Source organism: Durio zibethinus, chromosome 2 (genome assembly GCF_047325235.1).
Source record: "Durio zibethinus cultivar Kanyao isolate XHJ-2024 chromosome 2, ASM4732523v1, whole genome shotgun sequence".
NCBI lineage: Eukaryota > Viridiplantae > Streptophyta > Magnoliopsida > Malvales > Malvaceae > Durio > Durio zibethinus.
Window position 1 is genome coordinate 32,034,728 of NC_143163.1, and position 11,437 is coordinate 32,046,164.

Consider the following 11,437-nt stretch of genomic DNA (forward strand, 5'->3'; position numbering starts at 1 on the left):
TGAACCGATGGCCAATCTAATCCTAATGTCTAACTGGTCAAACACCGATCAAACATCCAGTCAAATCCAGCTAAATCTAACCGGTTCGACATTAAACCGATTTGAGCATTTATTTTACTATTTAAATAATTTAAAAGTTTTTTTTTTTTTTTATAAATGGTAATTTTTAAACTCTTATAATTAGAAATGAAATGAATTAAGAAAGTAAATAAAAAATTATTTTTAATAAAAATAACTGACATAAAAAAATTAAAAATTATAATTTAATATAAAATTTTTTATAACTCAAAGTTATAAAATATAAGATTTAATTTATTATTGTTGTTACTGATTATTTTTAAAATTTTTGACTTACTAGTTAATTAATGACTCAATCATTAACAAAATGCTTGTTATTGTTATTGTTAAATATGTACTGTATTTAATATTTATTTAATACAAAATTAATGGTTTCAATAATAAAAGCTTTGTTTAATTAGATTAGACTGGTTGAATTGATTAAATCGAATTGAAAGTTCGAAGTTCCACTAATTCAACATCCAATCCGATCTTTAAAAAAAAAAAAAAAAAAAAATTCAATCTGATTTTTAAACATTGAACTTGGTTCGTTAGTGTAGGGATAATTTTTTCTTGGCTAGCACTTTTTCTCATAAGGTGTGATATGAGATTATGCGGATATCCCAGATTAATAAACCAGTTGGAGATCGGTATGTTGAACATCAATGGGTTATCAATCATTTGAAGGGGAAATCTATGGTAGCAACTGTTCTAAGACATGCATGGTCAGTCCATTTATGTTTTATATTTTATGTGGAAGGAGAGAAACTCTATAAAATTTGAAGAAACTCCCAAAACTACCGATCATATTGTTGCTCTGTTTAAGGAAGCCATTCAAGATTCAACTAAGCTCTCAGAATCCAATATTGCTAAAATGTGCAAAACTGAACTCTCAGTCTCAGCTAGGATTAACTGCTAGATTGGGGACTTCATTTGTTTACTTCTGTCTCTTATAATTTGTTTGGCATTTTTTTTGAATATATTAATAAAGTATTAAATTTTTAATTTTAATAATTAGAGTTTAATTTTTTATAATTTCAAATAAAAAAAAAACTTAACATTTATTCATAAAAATTAATTATAAGATTTTAGTAATCCATCCAATAAATTATGGTGATTTGATGTAGGAGTATAATTGAGTCAATTTGAGTGAATATATTATTAGGTTCAAGTTAGCTCAAAAACTTAAGACTCAAAATTCGATTTGAGCTTCATTTTTTTTCTTGAATTTAGCTCATAATTTAATTGAGTAGTTTAAATTCGACTCGATTAAGTTCGATAAAATAGTAAATATTGATATTAAATACTATATTTTTATAATTTATTTGTATATATTAAATATATTATAAACATAAAAACTTAATTAAAATTGCAAACCTATCAATTTTGATACTAAATTATTTGAATTCAGTTTGATTCATTATTTGAAAAATTTGAACTTGAGTAAACTCGACTTAATGATAAATGAGTTAAACTTGAATAACTCATTAAGTAACTTGATTCGTTTATACCCTCGTCCCATGTATATGATAAGTGTATTATATGTTAATTAATTTATCTACACAAAAAAAAAATCCTATTTTATTATATGAAAATATTTGAGAAATTCCATTTTATATCATCTAAAAAAGAAAAGTTTGAGCTTATAAAAAAAAATTTAAGAAAACTTTAACCCAGTCCAATCTCTAGCCCAATATAGAGCGATGAGCCCGGTCTCGAATCCCACAAGGACGGATCCAGAATTCATTTTCTTAACGGAAAGCCACATGGATAAACGTAAATAATAACATATTAAAAATTGAAAAGGAAAAAAAAAAAAAAAGGAGGACATTTGGGAACATGGAACAGGCTGCCTAATGCCTAACATTCTTAAACTGGAATTCTTTTTATTTTTATCTCTTTGATTAAAGATTTTCTCAGCTGACAAACAACAGATATTCGCAGGTACAAAGATTTCTCGATCTTGTTTTCCTTTCCTTTTGGAAGTTATGGTTTTTGTATTATAACTTTGTCTGTATCAGCTTTCTAATTCCTTGAAAAATTTAACCGAATTATTTATTTGTGTAGTTTACATTTGTTTATATTATTAATTGCCGGTTGAATTCTCAATTTTTTATTTTATTTTATTTTTTTGGTGATGGCGACTGTATTGCTGTTTTAATTTCTTTTTTTGAATTATTTATTTACTACTTTCTACAGTTGAAATTTTCGTTATCTATATATATATATATATATATATACATATATACTTTTTACAGTTGAATTTTTCGTTATATATATGTATATATATTTCCTTTTGTCTTTCCTAACTGAACTCACCTTCCAAAGGCATGTAGCAAAACAAACAACTAAATGAATTAATTGATGATTTATTTTATTTCTCAACGTTTAATGATATCGACGTAGTGTTTTTCAACCCATTTGACGAGCTGAGAGATTCACTGCAGCTAGGTAAATAATCCTACATGAGGACTAGGTGTTGTACCTTCTAATGCTATTACTTGTTTTAAAATGGGAAATGACAGATTTGGAGTTTCACAAATGTGCTAGGAAATGATATGAAACCCCCACAATTTTGGTTCTTTTGCATGATATGGGAAATTAAAAATGATGGTTTAGATTGTCTTTCTCATTAAATTGTGTTCAGCAATATACTGGCTCTATTTAGAAGTCTGAATATTGTACAAATTGCAAAATGGTGTTAATATTGGGAATGTAAAAGTTAATATTATTGTATTTTATTCTCTCAGATGTACCAGTTTGTTGACGGAAGGGAAATTTTGAAACCACTGGCCATCCAAGATTCAAAATCTCAAAAAATTTATGCCCCTTTAAGCATAAGTGAGAAGAAGGTAAAATTCTACGAAGTCCTGTGCTGTAGCACTTGAATGAATGCTACTTATATTATCTAATGTCCATGCTGCTTGAGTTTTTAAAATATAATTTGGCAAAGAATAATAATAATGACTGAATGGCTGAATAATACTTATAACTGGAAGAAATGTTAGAAGACTGTTAATAAAGTTATATAAAAGTTAATAACATGTTATTTTGTTACAATATTATTTGCATTATCTGCCTTTCTTCTGGAAGGAAACTTTAATTACTTGAGAAGGGTATATAGTATTTTATCTACCCAATTGAAACAAAAAGAATGGCTAAACATTATTTTATCACTGGGATTTCTGCAGTTTGAATCTCAAAATACTTGCAAATGGGATGACTTTCCTTTTAGAGAAAAAAAACTTCCACGCTTACTTTATCAATGGTGTTAGCAGTCTAATCAATTATCTGTACTTCATTTTTGGGATGGAAACCAGAGAATAACTAACAAGTTTAGAATTATCAGAGGGAATTGTTCTTTATCTCAAATTGTAGTTAAAATGTAAAAGGGTGATTTTTTGTTGATTTTCTATACAGGATAGAAGCTGCGGCATAGCTCAAACAGAAAGTCAAAGGTATAATTTTTATGTACTTACTTAAATATGGTATGCCTTCAAAGTTACCTTCTCAATTCCAAGTTACCTTTTCTTTTATGAGCAATATCAAATTTAGATTTGTTTGGCTTAATTACAGCAGCTTAAGGATCGTCATTGAGGAAAGAGTTGGATGGGCATCTTGTAAAGAACTGGATACTGCGAGTAGTTGCTCAGGACATGAATCTCCTTGTCCAGTTCCGGATCAGACAACCACCGCATGCAAGCACATCAAAGTTCTTTCTGTTAAATCTTCTCCTTCTACCATACTCTCTTTCACTGAGAATGCATCTCAAAATTCTCATGTTTCACGTGTAATCGATTCTGGCCAGCAGCCATATAATGAACCAGAGGCTTCTAGGGTGCTGCAGAATGTTCATATAGTAATAACCCTTAAATTATACAGTTTTGCTGTCTTTCTTTTATAACCCCCTTTAAAGGTTTTTCCGACCCCACCCCCTTACAACCAAAAAAAAAAAGTGTAATTTCCAGTTGTATCCTGTAGCTTGAAGGTTGCCTAAGAATTTCTCTTCTTTTTTTTATCCTTTCGGCTTGTCTCATGCCTTCAAAGATATTTATTCTTTTGGAGTTTGCATTTTTGTCTTGTAATGGCATAGTAGCTGATAATTGTTGCAATATATTTTTGTTTTTGTTTTTCTCAGTCAGCTCGATTAATGGAGGATTTTCTTGAACTAGCTAAGGACAACACAGAGAAGGATCTGGAAACCTGTGGTGTTCTTGGTGCTTTTCTTGTAAGATTCATGGCTTCTTTCTTTAATATTCACAATTTCACATCGTTTTATGCTGTTGATATTTATAGAATCATGGGCTGCTCTGTATGTTGGCATAATTGGTTCTTTTCTTGTAAGGATCATTCTCTAACAAATGCTTCTTTAATTTCAGTGTTGCCTGGGGTTTATAAAATAAAATTGTCTACACCTAAATCTTGAAAAAATTTGAAGTAGTGGAAGCATAACATTCTAAATGGTACTGAAAATTTTGTTAGGTGGGAATGTCACTTTAGCTGTTTTATTTGCCCGCTGTTATGTTAGCTCAAAGCTTTTGTGGAATTAGATATATCCTTGCATTCTGTCATGTTTAAAACTTAGTGAAATCTAGCATGGACCTAGGTTTGCTTATTCTGACAAAAATTATTATCAACCTATAACCAACTTAAGCCCAGTCCTGAAAAATTTTCCCCTGATGTGGCTTACCAGGGAACCCTTCAATAGCATCATTTAGGTGAAGTTATTCCTGTATTCGAACTAATGTCTGCTAATGTTTTAAACATTGTAGCTGGTATTTATTTCATTCTTATCTTCCTTGAGTTTCTTATTTGTATTTGGGTGAGCTAGTCTGCCTTTAATTTTTTGGCTAAGCACTTATCTGCTGTTAAAATCAGCATGACATCATTAAAGTTGCCTATTCTTGTTGGTGCCTTTGAGGTGCTTTTTCCTGAACTTTTACTTCTGTGTTTAACTAATTTGCAAGAATTTTTATTTCAACTTATCCGCGTCCTTTGTCTTAATGAAACAGGAACAGGGGACATTCTATGTAACCACTCTGATAATACCTAAACAAGAATCAACTTCAAATTCTGTAAGTGTATATAACTAGGAGCTTTTCACGCCTTAATTCGCTTTAATGTTTTACTTTGTCTTATGCTCAACACTTTCTGCTGTTAACTTAGTGTCAGGCTATAAATGAGGAGGAAATTTTTGCCATACAAAATGAACGGTCCCTTTTTCCAGTGGGATGGATACATGTATGTCCATTCCTTTCTCTCATTAGTTTCTTTAGATCTCTGTTTCGTTGCTCTATAGATTTTACAAGATATAAGTAAAATCTCCAGATGCAAATACCTCTATGCTCTTAAACTCACCTCAGTATTACATTTCTTATTTGCCTTCAGACACATCCTTCTCAGAGTTGTTTCATGTCATCTATAGATCTCCATACTCAATACTCCTATCAGGTAATTTAGTTAATTGTTTTTGCTTCCCAATTATTGCTCAAAGATTGGGTCTAGATCATCCTAGATTCCAATCTGTTTATCACTCTCTGGATAACTGACTTATCTCACTTGTTTTAATCCATGTATCATATTTTGATTTTTCAGACTGCAATCTTTTAGGGAACAAAAATAATAATTTTTAAGTGGAAGTTACATTTAAAATGCAGTTGTACTGGTAATTGCTTCCCTTGTAGGCTATAAAGATTATTGCCACAGTATGAACTTTCCTCTTAAATTAATTTCAGGTAATGGTGCCCGAGGCTTTTGCCATTGTTGTGGCTCCTACTGATAACTCAAGGTTTGCCCCTCATACACAATGATTCTGTTGTTGACAACTTGGATTATGTCACAGTAACACTGATTATGCGTTCATCCGCATATTTAGATCTATATTTTGGTTTTCCATGCTGGTCAATTATGTATTGCTTGGCCTCTAATATACATAGCTTCCCTTTTGCCTCTATAAAGTATCATTATCACTTCCTACTATTGCCCTCATTACTGTTTTCATTTTCTTCATTTCCTTATTCTGTTCAGATGGGCTAAATCATCCTGCATCATCTGCTTACTGCCTTTATATTTAACACTGATGTGCCTTTGGTATAAATATGGACTTGTACCCACCTTTTGTAACAAATATTTTTTTTAGGCCACTACTAACAAGTCTATAAAAAATTTGCTTTTCTTTGCATTCTATAAAATGTAAACTAGGAATCTAGCTGGTATAAGCAGAAGGGTCTGTGTTCAATGTTAACTTTGCTTCATCTGAGTTCATCTAAAATTGCAGTGCAGCTACAAGCTTACTGTGTAGCTCTCAAGTTACACTCTCAAACAAATGAATTCTAATTTTAGCAATAGAAAAATAAAATTTTGAACCGCATGCTTGCTGAGGTTGCCTCAGCAGACAAGCTCTAATAGTAATACCTTTAGTAGAAAAACTAAAATAGTGTCACTAATTTAAGTGAAAAAGCATAAGAACTGCTCTGTTTACAAATCAATGAGAAATAACAGCATAAAGTTTTCTGAATATGTTAAATCATGATCAAGTTAATTTCATCGAGCTCTCCTTATTGATTTTTTCCAGGAGTTATGGGATTTTCCGAGTATCTGATCCCAGTGGAATGAGTGTACTGAAAGAATGCGAAGAGAAAGGATCTCAATTTCATTCTCACAAAGAAACAGTAAATGGGAGCCCCATTTATGAACACTGCACTCATGTCTACAAAAATTCAAATCTAAGGTTTGAGATCTTTGACCTGCGCTAAAATATGTTATGTCTGTAATTAATTGTGTGCAACCTGCATGCCACATAACAGAATTAGTCTGATAAAGGAAGGCTGATTAGAAAGTGTTTCTTTTAATAAGTGTGCATACTATATTGTATGTGTATCTGTAATAATGATGAGGATGCACCTACAATGTGTTTTAATAAATTACATTTTCATTTGTTCTGCATGCATTTCATTCTGTTTAGAATTAGGTGTTTTACACTAATTTTAAAGTCTTCCAGATGCTGCAATGGGATTGAGAGGGCCATATACCTCTCTCTTGACCCCACAAAATATTTTGATGTCGCCTGTAAGAGATAAGAATTATATACCATATAAACTCCTTTTCTTATAACCTAAAATCACTTTTACCCTTGAAATGATCAATTATGATAGAAAACTTGTACCATGTGATTCTGGTATGATCAACTTTTATCTACTTGCAAAAACATTTGTTTTTTCATTTTCATTTTCATATTCACATATTTAATTTTTTTTACATATTATCTGCCTTTGTAATCCATATATATTTATAAAAAGAAGAAACAATCTTTAATACTTTTTTTGAATTTAGTTGGAGATATTAAAACTAAGTATTGTGATAAAGTATGTGAAATTGTGAATTGTTAGGAGAGGACAGATTTGAACCTTCTTGGAGATAGGTGTAGCTATCATCATGTCGTATTATACGTGAGCTATTGCCTATTGGTTATTGGTAATTGATTGAACATGCTCAGCTTTGAAATAAAACTAGTAAATTTTACTTATTTAGAATCTAACGTATGGTATCATTATGTGTTATTTTGATCCCCGTACTGAATAAATACTAGATTCTTGTCCAAGGGCAACCTATTTTCTCATTCTTGGTTCCCTTTCCTTGTCCGGCCTTTCCAGTTTCTAGAGTAAACCATCTGGCATCTGCCATTGCACTTTGCAGATGAGCATGCTTTGTTAGATCATTGTTGTTTGACTTCCACCATATTAGATGCGGTATTAATGAACAATTTCCTTGTCCTTTTATTTTTCTTCTTTATGGGATCTTATATAATTCATACCAAAAGCCTGCAAACACCATTTCTCTAGGTCTAGGACATGGATTGGTTGGTGAAAACTATCACTAAAACCATAATGTGATTTGAGATTCCCTTTGGAAAATTCTTAGTCTGACCCAAACAAAATGCTTATAAAAACTGTGAGCAAAATTGAAAACCAATGAAGGGTTCATGTGGGATTAGGAGTTTCCAGGAACCCAGATGTGGTACACCGCCTGAGCCGACCGTCAAAAAGGTCTGGTGAAGGATGGTTGGTTCCTTTGTGAAACCGCTCGGTGTTAAACAAATTTTTGATAATTCTGCTAGCTTTGGCACGGAGTTTAACAGAAAGCAGTGAGCCCCACTTTCATGTGAACCAAAAAAATGGTGCTGTCAAATCCAAACAGTTCCTTTTTGCGAGCATCAAAACATTTTTTCTCTGAAATTTCTTTACACTTTCGTTTATCTTGTGAAAGTGGCAGTAGTGTCTTCAGCTGAAAACGATTATGCAGTCAAATCCAAGCCATTAGCTTTAAAGATGTCAATTCCCAGGAAATTTCTCTATGTGCATGAAACACTACTTCACCACGTTTGGAGATGAAGACTTTGCTCCCAAATTTGTAATCAAGAGTTTGAGATAGGGATACAATGTGCCTTCAAAGCTTAAAAGATTAAGCTATATTTATAAAATTTTCAGTTTATTGTTTGGTAATAAATCATACTCAAATTGTCTTATAATAGAGGCATGATCAAAGTTTAATTTAATTAATTTAATTAATTTATATAATATTTTTTAAAAAATGAATTAAAATTACATTTTTAATAATTTTTTATTTATATTTAGACTGCGACTTAAAAAAAAAAAAAAAAACATGGTGAAGTTTACGGGGAAAAGTTACCTACTATAAAATTATTAGGAGCTTGAACTGTGCTTTGATTTTTGAAGGCTTTAGGTTTAAGGACAATGCTTTCAAAAGTACAAGTACTAAAACCTTGCCTACTTCAGTAAATTATCTTATTCTTTGGAATGGAATCTGCTAATCATGGAAGGAAAACAACTTTGGCTTCAAATGAACTTTATGCTCGTTAATTTCTCCTATATTTTGACTTCTCAATAAATAAGATCGACTGCTTCATTTGAAAAATAACATGAAATTTAATTTAATTAATTTATATAATTATTTTTAAATTTAATATTTTATAATTTTAAAGTTTAAATCTTATCATTTATAATTTTTTTTTTTTACATTCAATCAGTACCAAAAAATTAATCTTCAAACTGAATAATTTTTATCATTCTATTTTCTTAAAAGAAAATTAGCATTATAATTTTAGGGGATAAAATAAAAAATATAGTTTAGCCCAAAAATATTTAAATTATTGAAATGCTAAATAAATTTTATATGATCAAATTAGAATCACATATATATACATCATCAAGAAAATCTTGATTTATAATTCTCCAAAAAAAAAAAAAAAGAAAAAGAAAAAGGAAAACAAATCTTGATTTACGTTGCCACCTAGCAAATATTGTACTCACTCACTGAACTTGCTCAATTTACAATAACAAATAAAATTAATTAAATTGAAAAATTAGTAGAAAACCTAAAATGGAAGAACATTTCTGCTCAGCCCATTGACGTTAGTAAAAAACCCAACCTGCCTATACGGCAAATACGACCGACGTTTATCCTCTTCCCTCATGGCTCTGTTTTTAACGTAAAGCTTTTCGTGAGCAGACAACGACGCCGTTTTACCTCTCTTTTCTTTCTGCACCTTTGGTTTCTCCCCGCTTTCTTCCACCTTCGCCACGGTCTTCTCGTCTTTTTCGTTTTTCTTCTCAGTTTTTACCAACGAAGCAGAGGAAGAAGTCGGATGGCTTAAGAAGACGAACGCGTCTTTACCGTCGCTGCTACTTCTTTGCAACAAATCTCGGAACCTCCAAAGCTTAGAGAACCCTGTGGAGTTGCTCTTCTTACACGTGTCCGGTGAGGTTTCCTCTGCGGTTCTTCTAGTTCTCCCCCACTCGCAGTACGGTCCCGCTGTTTCCGGCGAGCTCGACGACGTCGTGTCCTGTGAATCTTCCACGAAAAGCTTCCTCAACGGAGGCCGTAGAGACACGTTGCTGTCTTCCGACTTCAAAACAGAGCTATCATCATCGGCAAAGAGGAGATCTTGGTTAAATAACGGGAAAACGGGACGGATCTGACCGTTTTGGAAAACGTCGTCTGCAGAAATTGGGGATCCATCCGGATTTAAACAAACAAACGAAAACTCTTCATCTTCCTCTTTCTCTTCGTTTCCGTTTTCCTCTTTCTCTTCCATTTGCGGCAGATTGTTTGGTTTCTCTTCTTGTTCCTCGGTTTTGAGCTGTAATTGAGCTCCAAAATCATGGTTAGACTTGCCGTCGATGTCCGGAAACCCAGTTCCGGAATACTTACTAAAGCCGTGAGACAAAGACGGAGAAGAACTCATGACTTGCATCGTTAACCAAGCAAAAACAAGAACCTCAAAATCAAACGTTTCAATGTCTTTGCAGAAATAAAATTAAGACAGTCGTTTGAGGATGTTGATTTTGTCGGGTTTTAATAGGCAGTTGGCTTGTGTGGACGATGGAAACTTCCCAAGCTTTTTTTTTATAAATAAATATGAACGCGGAAATATCATAGTAAGTCCTAATTTTAACACGTTGGTGTAGGAGGGGATAATGTAAATGGAACGAAATGAGAAAAAAGTAGAGAAAAAAAGGGGAAATGCGTGGGGATTAAGGATTTTAGTTTTTTCGGAGATATTGACTTATCTGTGAAGGAATATTATTTGTTAGAATTGCTTTTTCTTTTTTTTTTTGGTTGATAAATTAGTTAAAATCGCTTTTTGATTTATGTTGAGTTTAATTATAACTTGTCATATTTAACAGTAAATTACAAATGATTAATAAAAATTTTAATTTTTTTTCTTTCTTTTTATCTCCTCTCCTTGCTCTTTCAGACTTCTTTCTCACCCATAATTAAGTGAAATCTAGCCAGTTGGGTCTATATTGGACGCTGGGATGGTTGGAAACAATGTGCAAGAAGTCAGATTTGTCTTCAGCCTATTTAAGACTGTTTTCGATTATCTCGATGTTTGGACCTAGTCGAACAAAGGTCGAGACCGACCTCAGATGAGAGATATTGAGAGGGAGAAAACAGAGGAGAGGGTAGAAGAAGGGGAAATTAAAAGAAAAATTCTATATATTTTAAATTTTTTGATGACAATTGTTGATATCGGGAGGAGAAAGGTTACGAGGGTCTCTCCCCCGTTGGAGAGTCCCAAGTCAGCATGTTTTGTTAAATTAAACAAAAGAAATACTCCATCCATATTATTTAGAGTAGTTGGTTTGGGGAACGAGGAAATTAGAGAAGGGTATTTTTGTCCAACATAAATTTATTAATCTTAAATTAGTCACAAAACTCTAGGGTAGAAGGCCAAACGATTTTTGATTGGGATTGGGGAAGGTTTGCCGTCCTCCATGAGAAAAAGTTGCAATGAATAATTGGAATTTTTTGCTGGTTGTTAGGTGTTTAACCAGTATTATTATTATTATTTTTTTGA

General features: G+C 32.1%; 2 protein-coding genes across 6 annotated transcripts; one reads left to right on the top strand and one right to left on the bottom strand.

Moving 5' to 3' along the window:
* The first annotated feature begins 1,838 nt into the window (after positions 1–1,838).
* LOC111317867 (AMSH-like ubiquitin thioesterase 2) lies at positions 1,839–7,006 on the top strand. 5 transcript variants are annotated; one of them, XR_016332033.1, is made up of 11 exons: positions 1,842–2,001; positions 2,808–2,909; positions 3,478–3,515; positions 3,634–3,916; positions 4,196–4,285; positions 5,070–5,132; positions 5,224–5,298; positions 5,446–5,508; positions 5,653–5,722; positions 5,793–5,845; positions 6,632–7,006. XR_016332033.1 is itself a non-coding variant. In XM_022920361.2 (10 exons), exons 2-10 carry the CDS (start codon positions 2,808–2,810, stop codon positions 6,810–6,812), a joined length of 948 nt encoding a protein of 315 aa, XP_022776096.1. In that variant the 5' UTR covers positions 1,839–2,001; the 3' UTR covers positions 6,813–7,006. The 5 variants fall into 5 exon arrangements, 4 of the variants coding, with proteins under 4 accessions (XP_022776096.1, XP_022776098.1, XP_022776101.1 ...); XM_022920361.2 differs by lacking the exon at positions 5,653–5,722 and having other exon boundaries at positions 1,839–2,001; XM_022920363.2 differs by lacking the exon at positions 5,653–5,722 and having other exon boundaries at positions 1,841–2,001; positions 3,637–3,916.
* Positions 7,007–9,215: 2,209 nt separating this feature from the next.
* LOC111317868 (uncharacterized) lies at positions 9,216–10,452 on the bottom strand. The gene has a single exon (XM_022920368.2). It carries the CDS (start codon positions 10,328–10,330, stop codon positions 9,452–9,454), a length of 879 nt encoding a protein of 292 aa, XP_022776103.2. The 5' UTR covers positions 10,331–10,452; the 3' UTR covers positions 9,216–9,451.
* Between the last annotated feature and the right edge of the window lie 985 nt (positions 10,453–11,437).